A 27,348-nucleotide genomic window follows, 5' to 3' on the forward strand; every position below is an offset into this window, starting at 1 on the left:
TTCTTGTTTTCTTTCCCTAAACCTTGTTCCTGACTACTAAACATTAATTATTTGGGGGGTAACATTAGGGATTGTTTTTCACAACTTACTGCCCAGTTGTTGTTTAGTGGCTAGGTCGTTCCTGACTCTTGCGACCCCATGGACTGTATAACCTGACAGGCCCCTCTGTCCATGGGATTTTTCAGGGAGGAATACTAGAGTAGGTTGCCATTTCCTCCTCTAGGAGATCTTCCCAACTTAGGGATGGAACCTGTGTCTCCTGTAGTGGCAGGTAGATTCTTTACTGCTGAGCCACCAGGGAAGCCCCTTACTGCTCAATAGCACACTAGAAGTAAGACATCTGAGTCTAGAGAGTTTTTGAGGTTTTTTGTAGACATATTTGCCATCCTACAGTTTGACATCTTAGACTTCAAAGAGATCAATGCAGTCAGTCCTAAAGGAAATCAACCCTGAATATTCATTGGAAGGACTGATGCTGAAGCTGAAACGCCAGTGTTTTGGCCGCCTTTTGTGAAGAGCTGACTCATGGAAAAGACCCTAATGCTGGGAAAGGTTGAGGGCAGGAGAAGGTGGCAGAGGAAGAGTCGGTTAGATAGCATCACCGACTCAATGGACATGAATTTGAGCAATTTCTGGGAGATAGTGGAGGACAGAGGAGCCTAGCAGGCTGCAGTCCATTGGGTTGCAGACAGTTGGACACCACTTAGCCCCTGAACAACAGTCTGACAAGGTAGCTGCGTCTGTCACATTTGGTATCTTCACTAATACAATTTCTTTTCTTCGGAAAAGGTTTTCCATTTACTTAGTCTTGCTGTTTTGCCCCCCACTTAACCTAGAGCTTTTAAACAACTAAGCGTGGAATCGGACGATCTGATCGGATCTCGCCATCCATGGTGCTGGAATGGTTTGTCAAAGCAGACGGGCAAGCCACCCCAAGCCCAAGAGGACCTGAACCTGACCTGTGGGGTGCGGAGCGGGGTGGGGGAGGGGGGGAGCTGGGGCTGCGCCTTGGGACCGTGCTGGCTGCAAAGAACCGCGCTTCGGGGAGGGGCCGGTGGGTGGGGCTTCGCCTCCGGGGCTGGACCGGCAGCCAGGGAACCACTCTTGGGGCGGGGTCGGCCGGCTGGGACCCCACCTCGGGCCGTGCCGCTCCTCCAGGCCTCTAGGGGGCGCTGTGGCGCGTGGCCGCGCTCCCACCCCGGAAGTGTTTGCTGCGGGCCGAGGGGCAGGGCGCAGAGACTGCAAGCAACACACGTGTGGCTGCCGGGATGAAGTTCGCATACAGGGTGAGCGCGGGCCAGGGGTGGTGAGGGGTTCTTAATTCGGGGTCCGGATGGAGTCGCTCCTTGAGACTGCTCCCTCGGGGTCCGGGAACCGAGCCTGGGTTGACTGGGTCAGGCACCACCGACCGGTTCCTCACCCGGCAGCCTGAGAGAGTGGCCTGGGGCTGCAGAGCCCCGACTGGGACGGAGCGGCTCGCGCGGACGAAAAGAGCAGGAGCGCTAAGGAAGGGTCACGCCGAGATCCGAGCTGGGCAGCGGAGGCCAGCCCGGACGGAAGTCCTGGTTCCCAGGCTCCGCAGCTAGAGACGTGGGGAGGACGCGGGGGCAGAGGGCGGGACCCTGGTGCCGAGCTCACTGGACGCGCTTCTGCATCTTCCCCGCGTCTCGGTCCGCTTGGCACAGCGGGCTACCTGTGTGTCTGGAGCCGTGAGCGTTTGCGCGGCCCTGCCTGCTGCTGCCACTGCCCTGACGGCTGTTCCTCCGCGCAGGTTCGTCGTTAACAGCCTTTCTCTCTCTGTCAGGTCCTAGCTCCTCACGTCCAAGGCATGGCCTGGCCCTAGCCTCAGCGGGAGCTTCCTCAGGTCCACCCCACACCCAGGCTGCCCCTACCCAATCTGGTCGTCCTGCTCAGAATGCTGCCCCACTGTGAACCCAACCTGCCCCATCCAGCTCCTCTCGGTGTGCCCTCCATCCTCAGCTCTCCAGTCTCCCGTAGCCTCCTGGGGTTCCCAGGGCCCTGCCCGCCTGCAGCTCCAGATGCTCCTTGGTGATCCCTCCCGTCTCAGTGGCCCACACGCGGGTCATGGGACCTGCAGGTGGTTGATGGTTGAATGAATGATTGAACGGATGGGCTGCCAGCAGGTTACCCTGTTCAGGAAGCCTTGAACCCCACATGCAGTCGGGAGGCTGTTCCGCAGCAGTTCTCTTCCTGCACCAAGGGTCCTATCCTCCCCTCCCTCCAGCAGATGCCTCCTATCTGGAGCCTTCCTTGCGCTGACCCTGCCCTTTGTCCACCCCAGTGGAAGCTCAGAGACCCTGGGGACTGGGTTTATGTATTCTCTCTTGCTCGGGGCCGGACTGAGAGGTGCCCAGAAACTGTCCTGGGAGGAGGGGGGTGGCTCGAGGGACCCTGGGAATAATCAGGGAGCCTGCGAGAGTCTGCACCATCTCCTTGACCAGAAGCCTCGCTTTGTCGTTTCCAAGAATTGTATTTTCTTTATATTATAAAGACAGTTTTGTTTTCTTTTCAGTTTTCAAATTTGCTGGGGACAGTCTATCGGTGTGGAAACTTAAATTTTACCTGTGATGGGAATTCAGTTATCAGCCCTGTGGGAAACAGAGTTACTGTGTTCGACTTGAAAAAGTAAGTATGCTAAAATGATCTTAGCAATAGTGATCCTTGTGGTTTGCAAGTAAAAACAGCTTTTTCCTCACCTGTCTAAAGCACACCTTTTACTTAAGACAGCTCAAGAGGGGCCTGCAGATTCACGTAGTGCCAGTGGATCAGCAGCGGGACTGGCTGTAGGGGTCCCGGTTTCTCCCTTCAAACCTCTCCGCTAGACCCTGTGTATTGAGGTTGTATCACTTGGCTGAAACATCTGGTAGAGGATGCCTGGGCATGGGACCAGCCCTGGACTGCTGCCTGGCCAGCCTGCTCAGGTTCACTCTGTCTCCACTGAGCATGCACGTGGCTCTGTTCCTGTCTTCTCAGACGTGTGTGGCCTGGGTGAGACCCTCCTGTTGCAGAGGCTGCTTGGATCTCTGCAGGCCTCAGTTTTTTCATCTATAAGATGGGGCCATAGTACCTGCCTTGCTTGTGAGTTGTTTCCTGAAGTGCAGGATGCACCCCGGGCCAGTTCCTGGCAGGTCATTGCTGGTGTCAGTTGTTTAAGTGATGTGTGGCAGGGGCACTCCAAGGTCGAGGCCCTGTGGCTGCTGAAGAAGAACTGGAAAGTGATACGATAAAGGACAGAATTAGAATGTGATCCAGGGGTTATTTATCTTTACTTAGTTTTCCATGACTCCACATTTTTTCATTCCTGCAGAAGGCCTTATTGGGCGTGCTGTCCCTGGGCTTACCCTCTTATTGGGCAGCTCGGTCATTTCTGGTTTCCTGACTGTATATTTGCAGGTCCTCTTGGTATGAGGCCCTAGAAGCAGAACTGACATGTTCAAAACCCATTTGTAAGGTTTTTATGTGTTTTGTGCAGGGGTGAGGGCTGCTGGTGCTGGCTGGCCTGCCCCCACCCCCCGCCCGACGACATGAGCATAGTGATTCAGCTCTGGTTTTTGTCTCCCAGCAACAAGTCCAACACCCTGCCCCTGGCCACTCGCTACAACATCAAGTGTGTGGGGCTGTCCCCGGACGGCCGCCTGGCCATCATTGTTGACGAAGGTAACCGCCTTGACTGGGGGCAGGTGTGGTAGTGTCCAGATGACTAGAGGCCAGCACTGAGACCCTTGGGGGTCGAGGCCCACACAGTCCCTCCACTGCCTCGGCTGCTTCTGTGTCTGGGCCTGGGTGGGCCTCGGGTGGGCATGTGAGGCATCCTGCCTAGCGGTGTGCTGCCCACACCGCAGGGCCCAGGGCCTGCCTTCAAGGCCTGGTGCGTGCGTGCCATGTGCGGGGCCTCAGCCTGCTCTCCCTTCCCACAGGGGGCAATGCGCTGCTGGTCAGCCTGGTCTGCAGGTCTGTGCTGCACAACTTCCACTTCAAGGGTGCCGTGCACAGCGTCTCCTTCTCCCCTGATGGCAGGTACGCGTCTGCGGGCGGGGTGGGAGCCGTGGAGCTGCATTACTCATGTGGTGGGCTCGGATGGCCCACGATCCGAGCCACAGACGGCCCCTGAGCCCTGAGGGAGCCATGGTATTGGGTGGCACGGGCCCCTGGCCTCGACGTCCACCATGTGGACAATGGGGCCAGGCCTGGCCTGTTCTTGGACTGCAGGAAAGGGGGCTCGATCTCGGGTTGCTCACACCTGGGCCAGCCTGGCCGTGTTGGGGAGGAGGCGCTCCAGTGGTCAGCTGTGAGCCCCAGCTCCGTGTCCACACCCTGAAATGCAGTAGAGGGTGTGCTGGGCCGGGGCTGTCCGAGTTTGCCCTGACCTTGGCGACCACCTCCCAGGCCAGTGCGAGGGCCTGAAGGGGCAGAAGTGTGGCGTGACCTAGAGTCTGTCCGCTTCTTCCCTGACTGTCCACCCAGAGGAGAGGGGACTGGGACCCGTGAGAGGCAGGTGAGGGTCAGGGCCCCACCCAGGTTTGCCTCCTGTGGGAAGCCGGCCTCGGCTCAGGATCTGCCCTGGTGTTGGATGTTGACGAAACCGTTTCTACGGCAGGAAATTCGTCGTCACGAAAGGCAACATTGCTCAGATGTACCACGCCCCTGGGAGGAAGCGGGAATTCAACGCATTCGTCCTGGACAAAACCTACTTTGGGCCATACGACGAGACCACATGCATTGACTGGACGGATGACTCCCGGTGAGGCAGGGGCGCTGGACATAGGAGGGGCCTGAAGGGGCACCTGTGAAGTGTCTCATCACATGGGGTGACTTGTCATGTCCCTGGCTCTTTTTCAAATGGCTTCTCACAACCCTCTTGTGTGGGTTGGACGCAGGCCTGGCTTTTGAGTCTGAGTCAGGTCTGCCTGGCCCTGGTCACTGGAGAGCAGAGCGAAGCATGGCCCAGGGTGAGGGCCGCCTGAGCCAGCGCCCTGTGGCCCAGCTTCCAGAGCGGCCGTGGGCAGCGGGAGCGCTGGCAGCATCTCCCAGTGGGCTGCCCGGGCAGTGCTGTCCCTCAGCTGTCCCCAAAGGCGTCCCGTGGCTGTGTCTGCTGCCCTGCGTTCGGGGAGCCGGGGGAGGGAATGGGCGGCGCGGCTGGAGGTGGCTGCCACTTTGTAGGCCAAGCCAACTCTTCCCACGTTCTCTGAGCTATAGTGCAGGAACAGCCCCAGGCTCACACTGTGTCTGTGGGAGACGCTGGTGGGCTGTGGGCTGCCACAGCCAAGAGGTCGTGCCCTTCTGCATGGCCTGGGCCCACACCTGGCTCTCCTCCTGCCAAGAGCACAGTTGGCTCCGACTGGGGTCAGGGAGATGGGAGGCACAGGGTCCCCCAGGCAGCCCTCCACTGGGCTCAGTGGTCGGTCCTTGGGCTCCCCTGGGCCAAGGGGAGAGACTGTTTTGCAATGAGGGGCAGCAACACACGTGCAGTGAGACTCCTGGCCCTGGGAGAAGCACAGGTGGACCCCGGCCCCGCCCAGGGCAGATGCAGACCTGAGCCGACCTTGGGCATCGCCCCTGTGCCCCGGGACGCTGTGGAAGGTAGTCACCTGCGAACCCAGGCTGAGATGTGACTTCCTGTCCCCAGGTGCTTTGCAGTCGGGAGCAGAGACATGTCCACGTGGGTGTTTGGGGCCGAGCGCTGGGACAACCTCATCTACTACGCGCTGGGGGGACACAAGGATGCCATCGTGGCCTGCTTCTTCGAGGCCAGCAGCCTAGACGTACGTCCCCGTCGCAGCCCCTCCCCTGGGGACGCGGGGGCCCTGGGGGCCCTGCAGGCTTCGGCAGCACCCGGCCACGTTCTCGTCCCCGCAGCCTGGGCGGGTGTGGGCTGGGGGTTGGGGAACCCACCCGGGCTCACACGTCTTCCTCTGCAGCTGTACACGCTCAGCCAGGACGGTGCCCTGTGCGTGTGGCAGTGCGACACCCTTCCTGAGGGCCTGAGGCTGAAGGCCCCCACAGGCTGGAAGGCAGACCTGCTGCAGAGGGAGAAGGAGGAGGAGGAGGAGGAGGAGGAGGGGGCAGAGACCGAGACCACCATCCGTGGAAAGTCCACGCCGGCTGCTGAGGAGCAGCAGGGGAAAGTGAAGTACTCACGGGTGGCCAAGTAGGTGCCCGTCCTGCACCAGGGCTGGGGGTGAGGACCAGGGGCACTGCGGGGCAGCACCAACCTGCTGTCCCCCGCCTGCCCTCGGGGGCTGGGGTCTCCGCCTGCCCCGGGGGACTGGGGCGGAGGCTGGGGTGAGGGAGTGGGACCAGCCGGGCTCTCTGGTCCTTCTCCAACAGTTCTTGTGTCCCTGTCTGTTTAGGTACTTTTTCAACAAAGAAGGTGATTTTAACAATCTGACGGCTGCTGCATATCACAAGAAGGTCCACCTCTTGGTCACTGGTTTTGCTTCTGGAATCTTCCACCTTCACGAGCTCCCAGAGTTCAACCTTATCCACTCACTGAGGTCAGCGCCTCTGCTGTGTGTGGGCAGTTGTGTACGTGTGTGTGCGGTCGTGTACCTGTGTGTGTGGTCATGTACCTGTGTGTGCAGTCGTGTACCTGTGTGTGCTGTTGTGTACACGTGTGTAGTCATGTGCCTGTGTGTGCAGTCATGTACTTATGTGTGCAGTCGTGTGTACATTTGTGCTCTTCATCCACCAGGCGGGCAGGGTGGGTGGAAGCCACACCATGCCTGCCAGGACTGAGGGCCATGGAGGGATCAGGAGGCCTAACTGGCTGCATGGTTGGCTTCCCAGAACACCCATCCCCACCTCCATCCTGGGTTGAGGGGCTTGGGGAACTGTGCCACCCTCCATCTCAGATGTGCCGCTCCCACCCCAGTCATGGGGAGGTGTGTGTGGGTCATGTTCTTATCTTCCATTTTCGTTTTCCCGCCTGTATCTTTGGAATGTGGAGGAAACCGAAGTGCTGGTTTCACGAAGCCACAGAGCTCTGAGTTTTTGAACACGGGGTGCAGAAGCTCTGGGTTTTTTATTGTTCTGAGTGAAGTAAACAGTAACCGGGTGGGGAGGAGGTGGGTGCCGTCAGCCAGGAGACCTGGCCCCGTCCTGGCTCGTGCAGCCACCCTGGGGTGGGGACGGAGGCCTTGCTGTGCTGACCAGGTCCCGTGTGTCTCCTCAGCATCTCGGATCAGAGGGTTGCGTCCATTGCCATCAACAGCTCTGGGGACTGGATCGCCTTTGGGTGCTCAGGTTGGTGCCTGGGTTTGTGAGGTGACCTGAGTGGAGCTTCTCCTCCCTGGGAAGCCTGCCCTGCCCCACCTCACTCCTGAGGTTCCAGGGCCAGGCTGGCAGGCTGCTGGCTCACTGTGAAGAAGCAGCCGATGAAACCTTGAGAACAAAGGCTCCTCTGCGTCCTGAGTCCCGTTGCCACCTGGAACGCTTAGCCTGTGGCCCCGGCCTCTGGAGGCAATGTGGGAGGCTGGCATCTCCGCTCTGGGTCCCCGTGTTCAGGCCCGGACGGGAAACGGGGGTCATGAGTGGTCCTGTGTGCCCTGCAGGCCTGGGCCAGCTGCTGGTGTGGGAGTGGCAGAGCGAGTCCTACGTGCTCAAGCAGCAGGGCCACTTCAACAGCATGGTGTCCCTGGCCTACTCCCCTGACGGGCAGTACATCGTGACCGGCGGGGACGATGGCAAGGTGGGCCGGCTGCATCCCGTCCAGGGTTGGGGGGATCCCCCTCCTGTCTCTGTTCTGCTAACCGGCTGGGGGGGTGCTGCACTGGTGGTCTGGCCCCGATAGCAAGGCCCCACTTGGGCTCCTGAGAAGCTGTTCACAGGCTCGCTGGGGTCGGAACGAAGAACCTTGTAGCTTCTGTTTCCCTTCCTGACTTATTTTCCGTACGTGGCTACCAGCAGCTGCTCTGACGTGGGAGGCCCCCCGCAGCCCCTAATCCTCACTCACCAGGGCACCCACATGGGCTGTCCTGAACCGTGGCCTCCCTGCACAGGTCAAGGTGTGGAACACCCTCAGTGGCTTCTGCTTTGTCACTTTCACGGAGCACTCAAGTGGGGTCACCGGCGTGACCTTCACCACCACTGGCTACGTCATCGTGACCTCCTCCATGGACGGGACTGTGCGCGCCTTTGATCTTCACAGGTGACTTCCTGTGGGGACCTTGGCTCTTCAGGCTCCCCCCTGAGCTCTAAGCTGTGAAACCAAGGTCAAGGGGTCGGGGCTTGTCGGGAAGACACGGGTGAGGGCATGTGGCCCCGGAACTGTTCCAACCGGGCCGTCCTCCCACAGGTACCGGAACTTCCGCACCTTCACATCCCCGCGCCCCACCCAGTTCTCCTGCGTGGCTGTGGACTCTAGCGGGGAGATCGTCTCTGCTGGAGCACAGGACTCTTTTGAGGTCTTCATCTGGTCCATGCAGACGGGCCGGCTCCTTGATGTAAGGGCCGCAAGTCTGGGAGGGGCCAGGGTGTGGGGAGGGGGCCTTGCTGACGCGAGAGGAGTGGGAGACGGGTCACGTCTAGCACAGGTGGCACCGTTTACATGCATTTCCTGGCAGGCTCCACTCCCTGGCCCAACCAAGGTGGGGTTCCCTCACCCCCAGCCAGGGGCCACGGCCTCAGCACACCAGCATCCAGCAGGCGAGTCCGGCCCCGGGGTGGAGGGACCCCGAGGGTCTCAGATCCTCAGAGGTCTCTTCTGAATGGCCACAGGTTTTGTCTGGCCACGAGGGGCCCATCAGCGGACTGTGTTTTAACCCCATGAAGTCGGTCCTGGCCAGCGCCTCCTGGGACAGGACAGTGCGTCTGTGGGACATGGCGGACAGCTGGAGGACCACAGAGACGCTGGCCCTCACCTCTGACGGTGAGTGGCACCCAGGGGAAGGCCCGGTCTTAGTCACGTGCTTGGATAAACCCAGGATCCCAAGTGCATGGGCTGTCAGGACTGGCTGCCCCAGAGTTTCGTGGGCTGTTGGGGTTGGCAGCCCAGTTGTGTGGCTTGGCATCAGGCTCCACAGCAGAGCAAGCGAGCGAGGGCCCTGCTGCAGCTGGCTTCCGTTCCTGGGAGTGAGGCCCTACCCCGCCGCCTGCCCATACCCAGCCTTCATAGAACCCAGTCGTCAGCCCCGGGGCTCTCAGTCTCTGCGGTGGTCATGGCTTCCTGCTGCCCCACATGGACCTGATCCAGGCTTTTAGCTGTGGGCCCTGCGTCTTCTCGGGGCCTGTACTGACCCTGCCTCCAGCTAGTCTGTTTCTAGCCTGCCCACGGCCTCCACGTGGTGCCTCCTGCCCAGACTCCATCACCAGGCTGCCCGGCTCGGTCATGCTTGTGTGGGTCCTGCGGCCCCCAGACCCTCAGGGTGCCAGGATGAGGGCAGGGCAGAGTGGCCCAATGGCTGGAGCCCAGGGTTTTCCCCGGCCCTGATTACACGTCTCTTCTTAGCTCTGGCCGTGACTTTTCGCCCTGATGGTGCCGAGCTGGCCGTGGCCACACTGAACTCACAGATCACCTTCTGGGACCCCGAGAACGCGGTGCAGACGGGCTCCATCGAGGGCAGGCACGACCTCAAGACGGGCCGGAAGGAGCTGGACAAGATCACCGCCAAGCACTCAGCCAAGGGGAAGTGAGTGCCCAGCGGGGTGTGTCCCAGAGCCTGGGGGCTCCCTGGCTGGGACCCCAGAGGGAGCGGGTTGTCCTGGGGTCCATGTGGGTTAACAGGTGTCCATGTTCTCACACCCTGAGAATGAGTGTTTGTGGGTCCTGTTATCAGGTCTAGGGGTGCATCCCTGGCAGTCTACTGCCCCACCGGCCGTTTTTCAAAGAGCCTGTACCATTTACACCCGTCCAGGGCGGGGGCTTCTGGTCTCCTCACGTCATAAGCAGTGCTCTTTACTCTGGTTTACAGTCACAGCTGCGCTGGGGGGGGCCGGGCGGCGGGGCGGTGTAGCCATGCCCGGGGCTTGGCGTCTCCCGTGCACTGGTGTTCTTGGGCGTCTGCTCGTCGGCTGACAGGCCATCGTGTGTGGGCTGTGTTAATGGGTGCGTGTCTGTGGTGCCGAGTTGCAAGGGCTCTCTGCAGACTCACGATACGAGGCCTCGTCAAATACACTATCTGCAGGTACCTCCTCCCCCTGTGGCTCATCGCCACTTCTCTCGAGGATGTTAATGTGAAGCACAAACATTTTTAATTGTGACAAAGGCCCACTTGTTTCTTTCTGGTCACTTGAGCTCTTTGTGTCATATCTAAGAATCCTTTGCCAAACCCCAGGTTGCAGTCTCAAGTTCTGGAAGCCAGCCAGGGCAGCGCAGGCCTGAGCTCTGGTCCTGTCCACGGCTGCTGTGGGGGTAGTGGGTGGACTGACCCATCTCCATGCTGACTTCAGTTGGAAGCGCCCTGACGCAGCGCCGCAGTCCTTGACCTCCTCCAGGGGTCATGGTCCCCCCAGGGAGCCGGGTGACGGGGCTGCAGGGTTTGGGCTGGAGCCCTGGAGGGGGCAGGGGCGCCTGCCATTTGCCCTCTGGGTGGTGGCTAAGCCTGCATGCCCTCTGCCCAGGGCCTTCACCACTCTCTGCTACTCTGCGGATGGCCAGAGCATCCTGGCGGGAGGGATGTCCAAGTTCGTGTGCATCTATCACGTCAGGGAGCAGATTCTCAGGAAGAAGTTCGAGATCTCCTGCAACCTGTCACTGGACGCCATGGAGGTGAGTGAGCTCCGGGGGTGCTGCAGGGCTCCGTGGTCCCCGGAGCTGTCCGGCCTCACCTGGAGGCCTCCTCACACCCTGGCCCCACAGGCAACCTGGGGACCCTCCAGACAGGTGTGCTTGCCTGGGTTCACCTGTCCTGGCCCTCGTGCCAGGTGAGGGGCTAATCTCTGCAGCCGCAGCCCACCCCTCCGAGGTGTCAGGGCCGGAGTGTCCTCATCATGTCCCCAGGACAGGCCGAGGCAAGTGGCAGCAGAGGCTCCCCACGTGCATCTCCCTTGCAGGCTCACGCACACCCTCTGTTCAGATGTTGAGTTACAAGAACCCACCTTCTTCAGGCCTGACTGTGGGCCCCGGGCTGTCTTGTCTTGGGCTCCCTGTGTCCCGTTTGGGTTCCAGGCAGGACTGGGCCCCATGTTGGTGATACAGGGGGATGTGGGGCAGATGAGTGCACCCTTTCCACCTCCCACAGTGGGACGTCTGGGTTTCGCCCTTCAGGAATTTTTGAACCGAAGGAAAATGACGGAGTTCGGCAACCTGGCACTCATTGACCAAGATGCTGCGGAGGAGGGCGGGGTTGCCATACCATTGCCAGGCGTGAAGAAAGGTGAGCAGGGGGTTCTCTCGTGTCCCGCAGCCAGGCCGTGGCAAGCCGTCCTGCTCCCTGGCCGTTTTCCTGGGTGATAGCCGCTTTGCTCCCTTGTCGAGGCTATAGCGATTGATGTCCAGGAACCTGGCCTGGGTGCCCCCTCTGTGAGCAGCTGGACGTCTGGCTGGTACCCAGCCCTGTGTCTTGCTCCTAGTACTTGCTCCATTGTGGCCAGAGAGGAAGCCTTGTGTCAGGAGTGTGGGCCCTGAAACCCGCTGCCTGGCAGCCCTGGGCTGGGCGGGGCTTTCCCTAGGAGCGGGGGGCTGCTCTAGGCTGGGCCCTAGCCCACGGGAGTGTCTACACTGAGGGCTTGCCTGTGGAGGCCGCCGGCACCCGTGAAGCAGTACCTGAGGACCTGCAGCATGGGCCTCCCTTTGTGGGGGGTGCTGAGGTGTGTGCAGCCCTGTGAGTAGGGGGATCTCTGTTTCCAGGTGACATGAGCTCCCGGCACTTCAAACCTGAGATCAGGGTGACTTCGCTCCGCTTCTCCCCCACCGGTGAGCCCCGGGCTTCGGGTCATCAGGGTGGGAGAGGTGGGCTTGGTGCTGATGGGCTTCTGGGCCTATCACCCTGCTCCCGGGGCCAGCTCTGGGCACCACAGTCCCCCTGGGGTCAGATGTCATCTGTGTCCTTGCTGGAGGGCAGCTGTGGCTGCAGACATGCCTGGCGTGGGGGCACAGAGGCAGGCGGCTCCCCCACCCCCCCACAGTGATGTCGTCCTTGGGTTTCATCCCCCTCCCAGCCCCACCCCTGGAGTGTCCAGCGGGGGCCGAACAGGACAGGGTCTCAGTGGCTGGGGTTCACAGGGGCCATAGCAGAGGCCCAGGCACCCCTTCCTTAGGGGCCAGCATCCCTAGGCTCCCTCCACACTTGCACTCGGGTTCCCAGATGTGTTCAGGACCTGTTCTTCAAAAAAAGGGACAGAGTGGAAATAAATGTTCAGGAAGCCTTTCTCAAGTCTGCTTTTTGTTGCAGGGCGCTGCTGGGCAGCCACCACCACTGAGGGGCTCCTCATTTACTCCCTGGATGCCCAGATGCTCTTTGACCCGTTCGAGCTAGACACCAGCGTCACCCCCGTGCGGATCCGGGCGGCACTGCGCCAGCGGGACTTCACCAGGGCCATCCTCCTAGCCTTCCGGCTCAACGAGAGGAAGCTGCTGCAGGAGACCCTGGAGGCGGTGCCCTGGGACGAGAGTGAGCCTGGGCCGGAGGAGCAGGGGGGCCGGGGGCCTGCATTCACATGTACTGGCCAGTTCTGCACATGTAGAGGCCACGAGCTGTGAGCATGTCTCTCCTGACGGGATCTTTACGGGCTGAATGCGGCTGTCCTTCCCTCACAGTCGAGGTCATAAGCTCCTCCCTGCCCGACTTGTACGTGGAGAAGGTGCTGGAATTTTTAGCTTCATCCTTTGAAGTATCTCGCCATCTAGAATTCTACCTCATATGGACTCAGAAACTGCTCATGGTGCATGGACAGAAGCTGAAGTCCAGGTACACCCGGCCCACTCACCGTGGACGCCCATCAATGGGGCCGCTGGTCGGGGTGGGGGTGGCAGCCTTTACTTGGGGACAGCGTGGAGCGGGTCCCGGCGGCCTCAGGTAGCAGCCTGTGCTGAGGAACGTCTTTTTCCAGAGTGGGGACGCTGCTGCCGGCGGTTCAGTTCCTTCAGAAGAGCATCCAGCGCCACTTGGACGACGTCTCCAAACTGTATGTGACGTCTCCCACGGGTGGGGGCGGGGGGCTTTCACTGTCGCCAGCTGGTCCAGCCAGGGCTGCTCCCCATGTTGTCAGACCTGGACTCAAAGGCCCCGCGTCGGTCTCACTGACACGAGTCCTGTGCTTCCTCACAGCTGCGACTGGAACCGCTACAACCTGCAGTACGCGCTGGCCGTCTCGAAGCAGCGGGGCCTGAAGCGGCCCTCAGAGCCGCCGGGCAGCGAGGAGGCGGCAGGCGCGTCCGAGGATGACGACGACGACAGTCTGCACCTGCTCGGGGGAGGGCCTGGGCACGCGGACGCGCCGCTGGCCTAGGGCCGCATCCCACGGCTCTGGTCGGGACGCTGGGTGAGGAGGGGCCACCACCGCGGGGAGCAGCCAGAGCCCCAGCACCAGGACTCGCTCCACAGCAGGCACCAAACACCGCCGCGGGGTCGGGTTCCCGGCTGGCCCGGCTCAGCACTCAGGGCCCGGGAGCAGCTGCCCTTGAAAACACCTTGCAGAGAGGCTAATGGGCCAACGTGTGTAGATGCAAACTTTGTATGAGGGTTTTTATATTTTTAATATAAAGTTTTGATAATTTTAGGGATGAAAAAGACATAGATTTCTAAAACACAGGTATTAAGGCTGATCTCTGAATTTAAAGTGTTTGTAACATATCCTGGGTGTGACTGCCGTGCTGGCACCTCCATGCCAGTGAACAGGTGAGCCGGCAGGTGGCCTGGCCACCAGCCCCTTCTCCCTGCACAGGGTTGGAGGCAGCATCTGCTGGACTCTGATTTTGGAGACGGCCTGGGAGCCCCAGGGCTGGGCCTGGATGGGCTTCCCAGGGAGACCTGTCAGACCTGCTTGCCAGCTCCAAGGAGGACTCCATCCTGCGAGGCCCCTCAGGAAGGGTCACCATGAGGGTGGTCCAGACCACAGCCAGGCGCCTGGCCTCTCAGCAGTGACAGCCTCCAGGGTCGGGACACAGGTCCCAGCCTGCAGGTCTCCAGAGGTGTGGCCAGGAGTCACTGGACTGTTACTGGGAAGAGCAGCAGGCAGGTTCTTGCTTGTCGGTTGGGACCATGCGTCACCTTGCGGTGCTCTTCCATCTGCTTGTGAAACGTGTGTGCTACCTCCAGAGGAGTCATTTCTTTTGTAAATAAAATATATCTATCAGATCCTCTTTCATCATTGGGTCTTAAGCTATAAAATAAACACATGGATGGTTATGTATGTTCAGACACAGACACATCTGTAAGCTATCCCCGTGGTCCTGAAAAGAATTCAGATAGACCTTTTCCTCCCCTCTCCCTGCTGGCGGTTGTCACCCAGCAAGATTGGGGCACAAACACTCTGAATCTACAGTCAGAAGCCACTACAGCAGCAGGCCGTGAAGAGCGGTGTGTGGTCTGTCTTCCCACGCCCATCTAGGGGTCAGGCTCCCCCACTAATAATCAGAGAGGACTGAGTAATGTAACCTTGACCTTCCTCTAGAGGCTACCCCAACATCACTCCTGAAACAAAATTCCTTTGTTAATTTGACTTCCCCTTACATGCGGCTATACAGTTCTCGTCGTTTTAAAAGATTTTTGCGTATTTATTTTTGGCGGCGCTGGGTCTTCACTGCACGCGGGCTTTCTCTAGTGGCAAACGGGGCCACTCCTCCTTGCGCGCAGGCTTCTCACTGTGGTGGCTGGTCTTACTGCAGAGCACCAACTCTAGGCAGGCAGGCTCGGTAGTTCAGCCACGCAGGCTTACTTTCTCCCTGACAAGTGGGATCCTCCCAGACCAGTGATTGAACCCATGTCTCCCTCATTGTCAGGCAGATTCTGTACCACTGAGCCACTAGGAAAGCCCGCACGCCACTAGACAGTTCCCTTAACGATGTACTGAAATGCCTCCCTACAGAGCTCGGACCTGCCGTTATCCGCAACCCAGGACACCCTAGCAATTGGGTGCCAGCGAAAACTAACCTTACAGCTTGTTATCTGTTCCACAGAGGGGGATCCAAAATGAGTCAGCAAAGGAACTGACCCAAGCCAAAGATGGTCAAGCCTTCCAGGGTGCTCCCAACTTGTCTGGGCAACCTTAGAACATGCTGGCTACCAAGACCCCATCGAGTGTCAAGCGTGGCTTCAAGTAAAATAAGTGTAACAGGTCCCCAGACAGGAATTACTTAAAGAGTTCCCAGTGTAAAGTCACGGTGACAGCTCAACCAGCCCCACCCACGACTCCAACCCTCCCTCTGGGAGCAGCCTGTAAAGCAGCGTCATCTACCGCCTTTCAGGGCCGAGCCTGTGCTCTCCGGTGCGAGCTCACACCGCTCGCTCTTGATCATTACAGAATAAAGTTTCCCTTTGCTTCTGAACTGAACTTGGTCCCCATCTACTGGCATGAGTGACAGCGAGCAGAAGGTGGTGCCCGATTCACAAGGGTCATAACGTGTCACCCTGAGACAAGTATTTTTCACCCAGGAGAGCAGATAAAAAGGGAGCAGGCCTCAGGGTTGATGATCACGGGCGCCGGCTTAGCACAGGACGAGCTCACCATGGGAAGTGGGGGCTATCAGAGATCTTCCTGCCTCAGTGGAGGAACTGGCGGAAACACCAGCCTCCGGTTAGACTACAGACCATGGGGAGTTGTATAGACAGCGTGGTGATGGATAACAGAGCAGCCCTCAGTTCTCTCCTGGCAGAACAAGGTGTCTGTGTGGCTGCCACACCTGCTGCTGCGCGTGGACACCACCCAGCGAGTGGCCACGACAGAAAGGAACTACACCAACTGGGCAGCTGGGGACACAGCCCTGGTGATTCTGTCCTGGAGGCATGGAGTTCTATAAAGGACCTTCCTGTAAGTTTGAATGAAACTGGCTTTATCCGCTGGTACTTCTTTAGTCACAGCACTATTGTTTCCTCTGTTTGGGCCTGTAATTCTTAACTTTCATGTCAAGTTTGTCTCCCTAAGGCCACAGGCAACCAGATTATGCCTCTTTGTCAACCCCTGTGTCAACCCTGAGCTGGTAGATACCAATCCCTCCAACCATCCAGTTTGAATACCCAAGAGTCTGTACAGCTCCATGGTCAAACTGTTTTATTCCCCAAGCCCTTGCTAGGCCTACGCCCCTTAGCAATAGGAGGCAGCTAAAAGCGGTGGTTGTCTCCATCCCTCAAGACTGAAGAATGACCCAAAGACAGGCATGGACTAAAACCACCCCCTGTAAGTTACAAGGCCCACGAGGTAGAAAATGATACAGAGAAAACCAAGCCTGTTTGCAGGGGTGACTGTGTGGATCACAACAAACTGTGGAAAATTCTTAAAGAGATAGGAATACCAGACCACCTTACCTGCCTCCTGAGAAACCTGTGTGCAGGTCAAGAAGCAACATGAAACAACAGACTGGTTCCATATTGAGAAAGTAGTACATCAAGGCTGTATAGTGTCACCCTGTTTATTTAACTTATATGCAGAGTATATCATGAGAAATGCCAGCCTGGATGACGCACAAGCTGGAATCAAGATTGCCGGGAGAAATATCAATAACCTCAGATACGCAGATGACTCCACCCTTATGGCAGATAGCGAAGAGGAGCTAAAGAGCCTCTTGATGAAAGTGGGAGAGTGAAAAAGCTGGCTTAAAATTCAACATTCAAAAAATGAAGATGATGGCATCTGGTCCCATTACTTCATGGCAAATAGATGGGGAAACAATGGAAACAATGAAAAACTTAATTTTCTTGGACTCCAAAACCACTGCAGATGGTGACTGCAGCCATGAAATTAAAAGATGTTTGCTCCTTGGAAGAAACACTATGACCAACCTAGACAGTATATTAAAAAGTAGAGCCATTACTTTTTAGAGCATTACTAGATGCCCAACAAAGGGGCATCTAGTCAAAGGTATGGTTTTTCCAGTAGTCATGTATGGAAGTGAGAGTTGGACCATAAAGAAGGCTGAGGGTCAAAGAATTGATGCTTTTGAACTGTGGTGTTGGAGAAGGCTCTGGAGTGTCCCTTGGACTGCAAGAAGATCAGACCAGTCAATCCTAAAGGAAGTTAGTCCTGAATATTCACTGGAAGGACTGATGCTGAAGCTGAAGCTCCAGTACTTTGGCCACCTGATGCAAAGAGCTGACTTATTGGTAAAGACCCTGATGTTGGGAAAGATTGAGGGCAGAAGAAGAAGGGGATGACAGAGGATGAGATGGTTGGATACCATCACTGACTCGATAGACATGAGTTTGAGCAAGCTCCGGGGATGGTGAAGCACAGTGAAGCCGGGTGTGCTGCAGTCCATGGGGTAGCAAAGAGTCAAACACAGCCAACCAACTGAACAGGGAAACAGCTTGCTGACAGCCCCTCTGACCAAGAATCATGCAGGCACATGAAAGCCAAGAATGAAGAATAGTGAACTTGAGTCATCGAGGGCCGAAGACCCACCGTGTCTTACTCCCAGTCTGCACATGGACCTGGGAAGAGGCATGAAGTGCCGGCACTGCCCCAGCGCAGAGCTCTCCATAAGGCTACTTTCCATCAATCCTACCCTTCCCTTGCCCTTCCGAAGCCCTCAGGTATACACATCTGAGCTTCACCCCCTGGTCCTTGCCTGGCCCCGTGAGATAAAGCCCTTTCTCCGCAAAGACCTGGCCTTTACCTGACCTGCCCCTTGCACAACCGGGTCAATGGAAACTCGAAGAGCGGCGGGGGTGGGGGTTGGGGAACGGCGGCGGGGGCGGGGCGGGGGCGGGACGGGGTGGGGTAAGGTCGCCAGGCCGCTGAAGTCGGGACCCTCACTCCGTCCCAACTCAGCGAACCGGAAAGGGGGCCGTGGATGAGAGTTGGACAAACGCGCGCCGGCCACTCGGTGACGCCAGTCAGGTTGAGGCCTTATGGCGACACTGATGTTAACTTTCCGGAACCGGTATCTCAGCACGGTGCTTCTCGGGGGCTGCGACCCTGCGTCGTCCCGCCCCGGGAAAACCGGCGCGGAGCGGCGACAGCGCTCGAGACCGCGCAGACCACTTGGGACCACCTGCGCTCGAGGGGCGGAGCCCGACTCCCGGGCTACTGCGCAGGCGCGGCCCCGCCCACCGTGACCTGTGACCCTGTTCTCCTTGCGCAGCATGGCGGCGTTCAGGGCTCTGGCGGCGGCAAGGCTGGCGGTGACTCCCGGGTTCGCGCCGCGTCCCGGCCTGTGGCCGCTGCCTTTCGGCGGGCCGGCGCCCTCCTCGCGCGCGGCCCTCCACGCCTCCGCGCCGCGCCCCGGGCCCAGGGTTGCAGTGGTGAGCGGACGCGGGCACCTGGGGAGATTGGAACCTGGGGCCGTGGGGGCCGAGCGCCAAGGCTCGCCTTCCCACCGTCTCTGCCCGCGGTCGGCTCCTCAGCACCCACGCCCTCCCTCGGCTCTCCAGCCCTTCCCCGCCCCCGAAGTCGTCCTTTTCCCCCGTTGGAGGCGGTCGGCCGCCCGGCGGACCCCTTGACCCTGGTGACCGGCCCTTCATCCCCGCAGGTGCTGTCTGGATGCGGGGTCTACGATGGAACCGAGCTTCACGAGGCCTCATCGTAAGCCCCCGGGCGGCTCACCCTCGGGAGGGCCGGTCCCCCTTTTCCTGAACCGTCTGGAGAAACCTTCCTGCTGGTTAGAAAGGCAGAGACCACGGTGGACGCGAAGGAAAACGTTTGAAATCATGCATGTGAAATACAGGGAGGCACAAAATAAGCTTTTTAGCGTCACCTCTGATGTTGTCACCCAGCAGTAAACACCCTCTCCCCTCCTTTTTTTCCACACCCCTGTGTCGCACACGTTGGAATCACAAGATCCTGTGTTTTGGAGATCAAGCTCCATCCCGTGTTTACAGCCTGATTGTTCAGGGTGGTGCAATGACCACCTTCTCCAGTGACTGTTGAGGAAGGCAGTGGCACCCACTCCAGTACTCGTGCCTTGCAAATCCCATGGACAGCGGAGCCCGGTGGGCTGCAATCCATGGGGTTGGGAAGAGTGGGACACGACTGAGCAACGTCACTTTCACTTTTCACTTTCATGCATTGGAGAAGGAAATGGCAACCCGCTCCAGTATTCTTGCCTGGAGAATCCCAGGGATGGGAGCCTGGTGGACTGCCGTCTATGGGGTCGCACAGAGTCGGACACGACTGACGTGACTCAGCAGCAGCAGTGACCTCACTGTAGACAGGTGTTACTGGTGTAGCCTGTCAGTTGTTACCAAGTAGTTTATATTTTGGCTTTTCATTTGAGAAGTTACGTGAGCAGGACTGAAGAGGCTGTGAGATTCAAAGTTAGTTGGACGGGAGAGTTAGGTAGTGGTTAGGGAGCACCCCCCCGTCCCAAGCCTGGGACCTCACTGGCCCCAGAGGACCCCGACGCTGGTGTGTGCACTGAGCCCTCCCATTGGGGGTGGCCAGCGTGTGCTGGTGTTGGCTGGACAGGGAGTGAATTTCATGGGTCCAATGTACACGAGGTCTAAGGAGTGGAGACCAGATCCAGGGATTCCCAGCCCTGCAAGGAGATGGCTGTGATCTCTCTTGGGGTCATGCTCTCGTGCCACCTCCTTCCCTGGAAGGGGGTGGTGACAGCCCTGCCAGGGATGGATCACACGCCAGTGTTTGGGCTCGGGCTGGCACCAAGCAGCCCTGGGCAACGCTGCTATCATCGGCAGCTCCCAGGATGCCTGCGTGTCTTCCTGCCTCCCACCCCCATGAGGGGAAGGTTGAGGGGACCAGGACCACCAGAAGCCCTCCTCAAACCCTCGAGCTGGCCTGTGGGAGGACAAGTGCCCAGAGGCCGCCTGGGAACCCAGACATCCAGGCTGTGACCGCAGCTGGTCGCCCGTCCCCACACCCTGGTTTGTAGAAGGAGCTTGGGCGCTGGCTGGTCTCCTCCAGGTCAGTGATGGCAACTCACATGGAGGGCATTTGGGTTGTTAGCGAGCCAGCTATAACTATTTTCAGACCAAGGAGACTTAACCTGTGTGAGGAGTGTGCGCCTGTCAGTCAGCTGAAACCCTGTGTTTACAAACACCTGTGGGCAGGAAAGGTTGGGCTGGGCACAGGTCAGTCTGGTCTGATTCCCCCCCATGCAGGATCCTGGTCCACCTGAGCCGCGGAGGGGCCGAGGTCCAGATCTTCGCCCCTGATGTCCCTCAGATGCACGTGATTGACCACATCAAGGGACAGCCTTCCGAGGGCGAGACCAGGTACGAGCCCTCTGCCTCATCCCTCAGTGAGGACGGGGCGGGTTGAAACTCCCCGAGAGCCCACCCACAGTTGCTTCGTCTTAGCTGTGAGCCGAGTCCGTGTTCAGGTGGACTTCACAGCAGTGGTCCTGGGCTTGTCCCGGGCCTCGGGGTGTTCTCGCTTCCTGCACTACAGGAACAGTGAAGGTGGGTCTCTGCAGTGAGCTCTCACACCTGCCTCTGACCGAAGGCGTGTGTGTTCCTTTGGCCTTGAACCTCATCCACCTGCCTGGGCCCCAGATATCTGTGAGCAACTCCCACCAGAGTTTCTGTTCTGAGGGTGTGGCAGCCCTGCTCTCGGATTCTGTCCTGCCTGGGCTATGGGGTGATGGCCCCTGGAGGCTGTGTTTCCCAGGTGCCCTCAGGCCAGGGCGCGGACAGTGAGGGACGGGGTGGTGGGAAGGAAGCATGGTGCCCTCTCCTGGGATTGAGGGCCCCCGTGAGGACCCTGGCCCTGGGCTGCCCCCAGGGCAGGAAGAAGTTCCCTCAAAGTCACCTCTTAACGCTCCGCCCACAGTTCTGTCCCGGCTGCTCTCTTCACTGAGCGCCACCTGGTGGCCCTGCCTGACGCTGGCGTCTGAGTGACCAGGTGTGGTGGTTCTGAGCACCATTTGATAGGGTCCGGAGACTGAGTGTAGACCCACTGTGGTCCCTGTCACCGTGTGGCCTGTGAGCCGGGAGGACGGGTCCTCTTGTGTCATGGCAGCTCCACCCCGCCCCCATCCATGCTGAGGGATGGACTGTCCGCACTGACACTTGGGGCCTCTGCTCATCCCCAGGAACGTTCTGACTGAGTCGGCAAGGATCGCACGAGGCAAGATCACTGACCTGGCCAAGCTCACTGCTGTCAACCACGATGCGGCCATCTTCCCCGGGGGCTTCGGGGCCGCCAAAAACCTGTATGTGTTGCTGCTTGGGCTCTCCTCCTTTTCCCCCGGGGCGTTGGGTGGGGACATGATGGTGACAGGAGCAGCTGTTGGGGGACAGTGATGATGTAGCTGCCCCAGGACAAGGGACCCCGGAGGGAGGAGGCTCCCAGACCAGGCCATCAGGCGTGGAGTTAGGAGGCTGCTCCCCAGAGCTGTTCCCCGCAGACACCCGCCCTCCTGTGGACCTTGCAGTGGGACAACAGCCCTTCCTTCCCAGTGGGGCCATTGGAGCACAGTCCTGATGAGGCCAGGCACCCTGTTCTTTATGCCCCGTGGGGAACCAGAGGGTAACTGGGCCTCGAGCCGGGAGGCCGTCATGACCGCAGCCGTGACGTGTTTTGGCTTTCAGGTCCTCTTTCTGTTCTCCGTTCCTTTAACTCTCTTCTCCACGTTTCATGGAAGTCCTCTTACGCTGGCCTCGTGGGCCCAGCACATCCCTTCCGCCTTGCACAGGGCTGCTGCTCCCATGATGGAGGGCTCGCTGCAGCTGGGGCTGTGCCAGGAGGCACCAGACAGCTGTGCCCGTGGCTCGGGCTCCGGCGCGGTGCGTTGTGCCCAACACCACCATTCTCCTCCGTTGAGCCGTTCACTCGTGGTGGTTCTGCTGCAGCACGATGGCCTCCCAGCTGGCACTGTGCCTGGGTGCTGTGCCCCCAGAAGCAAGGGCAGAGGTGCTTCTATTCCGAGTCTATCCCTGCCCTCGGCCCTTCACCTCCAGGCTCCCCTCTGCTCGCGGATGTCCCTGGAGAGCCTCCTCTCTCCGCATTCCCAGCAGTTTCCACAGTCCTTCCTTCGCACTCCTGCCACACCTCGTGTCCACTGCCTCTCTCACGGCGAGCCTTGGGGTGCTCTCCACCGTCTCTGTGCTCCCGAGCCTCTTGGCAGGAGGTAGTAGGTCTCGTCTGCGTCAGCTGGGCTTGTCCCCTTGGCGGGACCAGGCTTCCGTCTCTGAAGAATGACTGGATTCACAGAGCCTGCCCCAGCCCCTAGACCCTGCCCAGTCTGAGGGCAGCGGCACCAGTGTGTCCTGGTGTGTGAGGTGGGGAGGGGGTTGGGGTTGTGTCCCTGGCGTGGCTCACGACCTGCCTCGGGTGACTGAGCGGTCATGAGGAAGCGGGGCCTCGGGTCAGCATCCTTGTCTGTGAGCTCACAGACCCCGGGGGGCTCTCTCTGACCTTTCCAGAAGAAAGGCCAGCTCCTTGCCAGTGGTCTGTGCAATACACATGGGGCAGCAGGCGAGCTCAGTGTGACCCATTCCCTGTGGAACCCCAGTTCTTCCAGCAAGGGACCCCAGGACCCCTCTCCAGCACCGTTGCCAACTCTGTTTTCCACGAGATTTACACACGTCTTAAAAATCCAGTAAGATGGTAGCCTCTTGTTCTGCACTTTGTATTTTTCAGTTAAAGCTGCGACTTGTCCGTTAACAGGTGCCGCACATGCAGATCCCATCATGTAGTGATGTGGGGCTGATGAGACTCCGGGACTCTTCATCCCTTCTGGGGGTTTAGCTGATGTGCGTTTGGTTAAAGTGTAAAGTCCGACCCATTTTGAGGCTCTCACACAGCCTGAGAGCCTACCAGGGCAGAGGCCTTGACCACGTGAGCCTGGCAGAGGGGGCTTGTGGCAGAGAGTGCTGTGTCGTCGCGAGGTCTGAGCCCACCTGCTGGAGGGGGACCATCCAGACCCTCGGTGCTCTTGTCCTGTGAAGAAGACGGGTCTTGTTTGACTTGACTCTCATCCCTGTTAGTGATACGCAGGCTCCGTCGTGGGTTTCAGGCCAGCGGCACTTCCTGCCGCTCCGGGGCTGACCGAGCAGACAGCTGAGCACCCACATGTGTTTGCACACATGTCACTTCTTCAGCTGCTGAGAAGCTAACGGAGCACTCGGGATCCAGGAGGGGGTGCTCCCCAGGCCGGCGGAGGTGGAGCCCCGAGGTCTGAGGAGCCCTCTTCTCGTGGCAGGAGCACATTTGCCGTGGATGGGGGCACCTGCAAGGTCAACAGAGACGTAGAGCGCGTGCTGAAGGAGTTCCACCAGGCCGGAAAGCCCATTGGGTAGGTGCGGCTGGGAGGTCGGCCATAGCGGGGTGGGGGAGGGCCGTGGTGGAGCCCGCGGCGTGGCCATGCTGGGTCCCCCAGCCAGGAGCTGGGCTTGGAGCTGTGTGGTTTTGGAAACTCTCGGCCCTTTCCTCACCGTAACTCAGGGGGTTTTGTGTGAGTTCACAAAGCCTTCCAGCTCTGAGAATTCTGAAGTTGTGTGGTTACATTAATGTTTCTGGGTGACATAACAGAGAGGGGAGAGGGTGAGTCTGTCCATGTCTAGAAGGTTCCCTGGTCCTGCTCTGGCCCTAGCCTTTGCCAGGCCTCTCCTCGCTCCCGGCTCAGGCAGCCCCTAGGCTAGCTGGCCCGTCCTTCCTGGAGCCACAGCCGCCCTGAGCACCATGCCGGCCCCTGTGACACAGCTGAGCTGCTTTGGGGACTAGATCCTGTGGCGGTCGCACACTGGGCCGACACTCAGGGCCAGCCACTCTTCACTGCCCGGTCCTTGGTCTTCGGTCCTGGTCCCAACAGACTGGCTATAACTCACATAAGGAGGCTCTCAAGGACAAGAAATGGCCATGTCATCATCAGACTTGCTCGTCAGGCTGTCCTGTCCATGAGCATCCCCAGGGGGTTCCTCGGTTCTGCTTTATTGAGACAGCGGTGCTGGAGCGCACGGGTTGCGTGGATGGGATCATCCCTGAGTGGGGAGGTCCTCCCAGGAGCACAGTGGCGCACAGGCGCGTTGAGAGCAAGACTCCAGTCCTCCATTGCACAGCTGCTGCCGCTGCATCTCGGCCGGCTGGAGAAGGAGGCGCAGAGCGCTCAGTCTGGAGGAGGCACGGAGGCTGGTCACACAGCTGCCTGCTGCTGCATCTCGGCCGGCTGGAGAAGGAGGTGCAGAGCGCTCAGTCTGGAGGAGGCACGGAGGCTGGAGAGGACAGCCCACCAAGGGTTCAACGTCCAGGACATACATCCCGCTGTGCCAGCGGCCATAGCTCCGGAGGGCATGTGCCCGTATAACATCTCTACCCCAGATGCTGGATGCTCTGACTGCCCGTGGGAGGCGGTGCCGAGCAATTGCAGAGCCCAGCTGATCAGCCCTGGCGCCTCGCTGAGGCAGGGCCTCGCGCTCTTCCTCTTAAGAATTCGACGGCACAACGAACAGGACGGGTCCCCAGCAGATTGACCACCTCCCGGCAGGCGCTCCTCCACCTCCCAGCGGGCACTCCTGCTCCAGTGAGCGGACGCCTCAGTCGAGCTGCATGGGAGCCGGGGGGAGGGCGCAGGGTGGGGACATGGCCCTGTGCTGGCTGCCAGGTCACTCTGGGCAGCTCTGTTCAGTGCCTCCTACAGCAGCTTGCCTGTTTCTTTCTATGAGTGGCAGTGTTATTTGACCACGAGCAGAATGCCCTTTCTAGGTCAGGGCTTCTCACATCCTGCTTCCAAGCCGCCTGCCCATCACTCCTCGGCCTGCTCGTCAGGATTACGGACGGTGTAGGGGTGCAGCCAGCTTTGTGCCAGGCCTCTGCATTCATCCCCGCACTGCAGTAGCCCCTGGCAGCCTGCACCTCTGGGCATCGCCTGCTGAGTTAGGTGCCTGTGACCTGGTGACACGACAGGCCCCCAGGGCGCTGGTTCCGATGACGCTCACCTGGTCCAGGCGGCAGGGATTTATCTTGTTCCCAGATGCTGGGCTACCAATTAATGAGTGTGAAGATGACATTCTTACAACGTTTTGTGACAGGGAGTGCACGCTTGGTCTTAAAGTCAGCTCAGGACCAGATGAACAGGTGGGGAGGTGGGGCACAGCCCCTTGGGGGCGTTTGGGCCCCAGGGGAGTGGGGCTGGCCAGGCCCGGAGCTGCTGTGGCAGGTGTCACGCGTGCTGTCTTGGGGAGCAGGGCATTGGTGTAGCCCTGGCTCCCGTGGGCCTCAGTGTTTGCTGATCCAGGGGCTCAGGAGCTGCCGGTTGGAAGCCCCCCGATGAAGAGCAGGACCTCAGAGCAGGCACCCACGTGGCAGGTGTCCCCATGAACCTGCTGGGCGCCTCTGGGGACAGCCTGCTGTGGGGGGCAGGGGTGGGCTCAGTCTGCTGCTAGGACAGGGTCCTCGCCTCCACTCAACAGGCCAGGCAAGGCTGCTGGTTGGACCACGTTCCCCAGGCCTTGCTCTCTCCAGAGAAGGTTGGGTTGGAGCTGGTCAGTACTGTTCGGCTTCTCTGTGCCGTGTTACAAACCGGCCGAAAGCCTCAGCAAGAGACAGTGCTCCCGTGTACAGTCTGCTCCCCGGGACACGAGACGCTGCTGGGCGCCTGGTGCACATGTGGCAGCCAGGGCCTCAGCTGACTGCCCCCCAAGGCTCCCCAGCCTGGCGCCGGGCCCTCCACTGCCCCACGCTCCGCAGGTGTCAGTCACGCGGGCAGCCCGGGGTTGGGGTCAGACTGCAGCCCTCAGAGCCGGCAGAGCCCACAGCACGGGGTCACGCTCCTTTCTGAGGTTCACCGTGTTCCCCAGGTGCCTCACTGTGCCCCGGGCCGGGCGGCCACGTGTGGTCCTGAACTGATCCCTTCTCGTCCCCTTTCAGCTTGTGCTGCATTGCTCCTGTGCTCGCGGCCAAAGTGCTCAGAGGCGTCGAGGTCACTGTGGGCCACGAGCAGGAGGAAGGCGGCAAGTGGCCACACGCCGGGACCGCGGAGGTCATCAAAGCTCTGGGCGCCAAGCACTGTGTCATGGGCGTGACCATATCCTTCCAACAGCCTGGGTGGTGTGGGGACCCCCTCCGGCCCCTCGGGGCTGCCCCGGGGCACTGCAGGGCGCGGGTGCCCAGGGCACCTGAGTGATGGGTATGGCAGCGAGGCTGATGGCTCTCCTGCGCAGTGGCTTTGTTCCCATGTCCCCACAGTGGTGCCCGCTGACCTCAGCGCACCTCACACTCGGGCTTCGTGAGTGGGGTGAGGAGACGGTCTTGGGCTCATGGCGGGGGTGGGGGTGGGGGTGGCTGGCTGTGTGGTGTGGAGATGCCCTGCAGCTGGCCCCTCAGTGGCTTGCCACTGGGATGCGGGTCAGGAAGCGGCGCTCTGTTCGTGGGGTCTCAGCAGCTCGCTGGCTGGTCTCGGGTCTTTGCTGAAGCAGCGCAGTCAGTGCCAGAAGCCCCTTCCAGGTGCTGTTGCAGGGCGAGAGGGGGATGCACTTCTGGGGGCACGGGGTGGCGCTGGACACCAGATCGTCCTGGTCCTGCCTGCGAGTGTTTTTCCATAACCTGTGTGCACGAGGCTCACGTGGACCAGAAGAACAAGGTGGTCACAACCCCGGCCTTCATGTGCGACACCGCCCTCCACCACATCCACGACGGCATCGGCGCCATGGTGCGGAAGGTGCTGGAGCTCGCTGGCCGCTGAGGCCTCGGCATGGGCCCTCCCAGCTCCCCACACAGCCACCCTCCCGTTGGCCTGGGACCCTGCAGGGGCTGACTCTTTGCTTAAACATGTAGGAATCATCTTTGTAAGGAGGCCGCTTCTCACACACTCGCGGCCGGGAGGCTGACGTGAGATACTCCCCCAGCAAGGAGGGAGGGGGCGGCAGGGCCCACCCTCTGAGGAGCGCTGGCTACTTGCTCTGCAGGCTCAGGCTTCAGCTTGTCTGCCCTTCAGCACAAGCAGCAGTTGAGGCGACGCCAGGCCGAGATCAGGATCGCTTCAGGGCACCTTATGTAGCGTTTGGAGGGAAACATTTTTGAAGCTCACAAATCTCATATTTAGGAAACGGAAATACCATCTCATCGGTAATTAAAGAATCTCTCACCTGGAGTAGACGTGTCCTGATTAGAACGACCTGCAGCTTTTCTAGAGCAGCAGGCCATCGCCTGGGAGGGTAAACTCATATCCAAAACAGACAAGGATGCCCCGTCCAGGCCTGAGCGCCTCACCTTGGGCTCAGGTCTGCTCCTGTCAGGAAGGAAGGGTGGGCACTGGGGGTGGGGCCCTGAGCAGGGGGGCAAGGGGAGCGGGACGTGAGGGTGGAGCCGTGAAGTGTGAGCAGTGCTGGCTGGCACCCT

At 59.7% G+C, this 27,348-nt stretch overlaps 2 protein-coding genes across 3 annotated transcripts; both read left to right on the forward strand.

Annotated features, from left to right (window-relative positions):
- The first annotated feature begins 1,144 nt into the window (after positions 1-1,144).
- Positions 1,145-14,254, forward strand: PWP2 (PWP2 small subunit processome component). 2 transcript variants are annotated; one of them, XM_055569782.1, is made up of 22 exons: positions 1,297-1,771; positions 2,534-2,646; positions 3,415-3,467; positions 3,584-3,678; positions 3,939-4,038; positions 4,619-4,762; positions 5,648-5,783; positions 5,940-6,169; positions 6,372-6,515; positions 7,193-7,263; positions 7,572-7,708; positions 8,019-8,167; positions 8,315-8,462; positions 8,737-8,887; positions 9,467-9,647; positions 10,579-10,726; positions 11,225-11,333; positions 11,807-11,872; positions 12,351-12,569; positions 12,716-12,866; positions 13,009-13,083; positions 13,227-14,254. In XM_055569782.1, the coding sequence occupies exons 3-22, from the start codon at positions 3,451-3,453 to the stop codon at positions 13,405-13,407; spliced, it is 2,652 nt and encodes an 883-aa protein (XP_055425757.1). In that variant the 5' UTR covers positions 1,297-1,771; positions 2,534-2,646; positions 3,415-3,450; the 3' UTR covers positions 13,408-14,254. The 2 variants fall into 2 exon arrangements, with proteins under 2 accessions (XP_055425756.1, XP_055425757.1); XM_055569781.1 differs by lacking the exons at positions 1,297-1,771; positions 3,415-3,467 and adding an exon at positions 1,145-1,286.
- A 3,894-nt stretch (positions 14,255-18,148) lies between these two features.
- On the forward strand, positions 18,149-27,100 carry GATD3 (glutamine amidotransferase class 1 domain containing 3). The gene is made up of 7 exons (XM_055569783.1): positions 18,149-18,356; positions 18,584-18,636; positions 20,172-20,285; positions 21,104-21,223; positions 23,216-23,308; positions 25,879-26,034; positions 26,563-27,100. The coding sequence occupies exons 1-7, from the start codon at positions 18,198-18,200 to the stop codon at positions 26,690-26,692; spliced, it is 825 nt and encodes a 274-aa protein (XP_055425758.1). The 5' UTR covers positions 18,149-18,197; the 3' UTR covers positions 26,693-27,100.
- The last annotated feature ends 248 nt before the right edge of the window (positions 27,101-27,348 follow it).

This window comes from Bubalus kerabau, chromosome 2, assembly GCF_029407905.1.
Source record: "Bubalus kerabau isolate K-KA32 ecotype Philippines breed swamp buffalo chromosome 2, PCC_UOA_SB_1v2, whole genome shotgun sequence".
Classification (NCBI taxonomy): Eukaryota; Metazoa; Chordata; class Mammalia; order Artiodactyla; family Bovidae; genus Bubalus; species Bubalus kerabau.

Excerpts from the sequence above, each read along its gene's own strand:
- GATD3 (XM_055569783.1), top strand. The coding sequence starts at position 18,198 with ATGGCGGCGTTCAGGGCTCTGGCGGCGGCAAGGCTGGCGGTGACTCCC. Across the intron at positions 18,357-18,583 it reads CCGGGCCCAGGGTTGCAGTG|GTGCTGTCTGGATGCGGGGT; the intron begins GTGAGCGGACGC and ends TCATCCCCGCAG. Across the intron at positions 20,286-21,103 it reads CCTTCCGAGGGCGAGACCAG|GAACGTTCTGACTGAGTCGG; the intron begins GTACGAGCCCTC and ends GCTCATCCCCAG.
- PWP2 (XM_055569781.1), top strand. Across the intron at positions 3,679-3,938 it reads GGCCATCATTGTTGACGAAG|GGGGCAATGCGCTGCTGGTC; the intron begins GTAACCGCCTTG and ends CCCTTCCCACAG. Across the intron at positions 9,648-10,578 it reads AAGCACTCAGCCAAGGGGAA|GGCCTTCACCACTCTCTGCT; the intron begins GTGAGTGCCCAG and ends CCCTCTGCCCAG.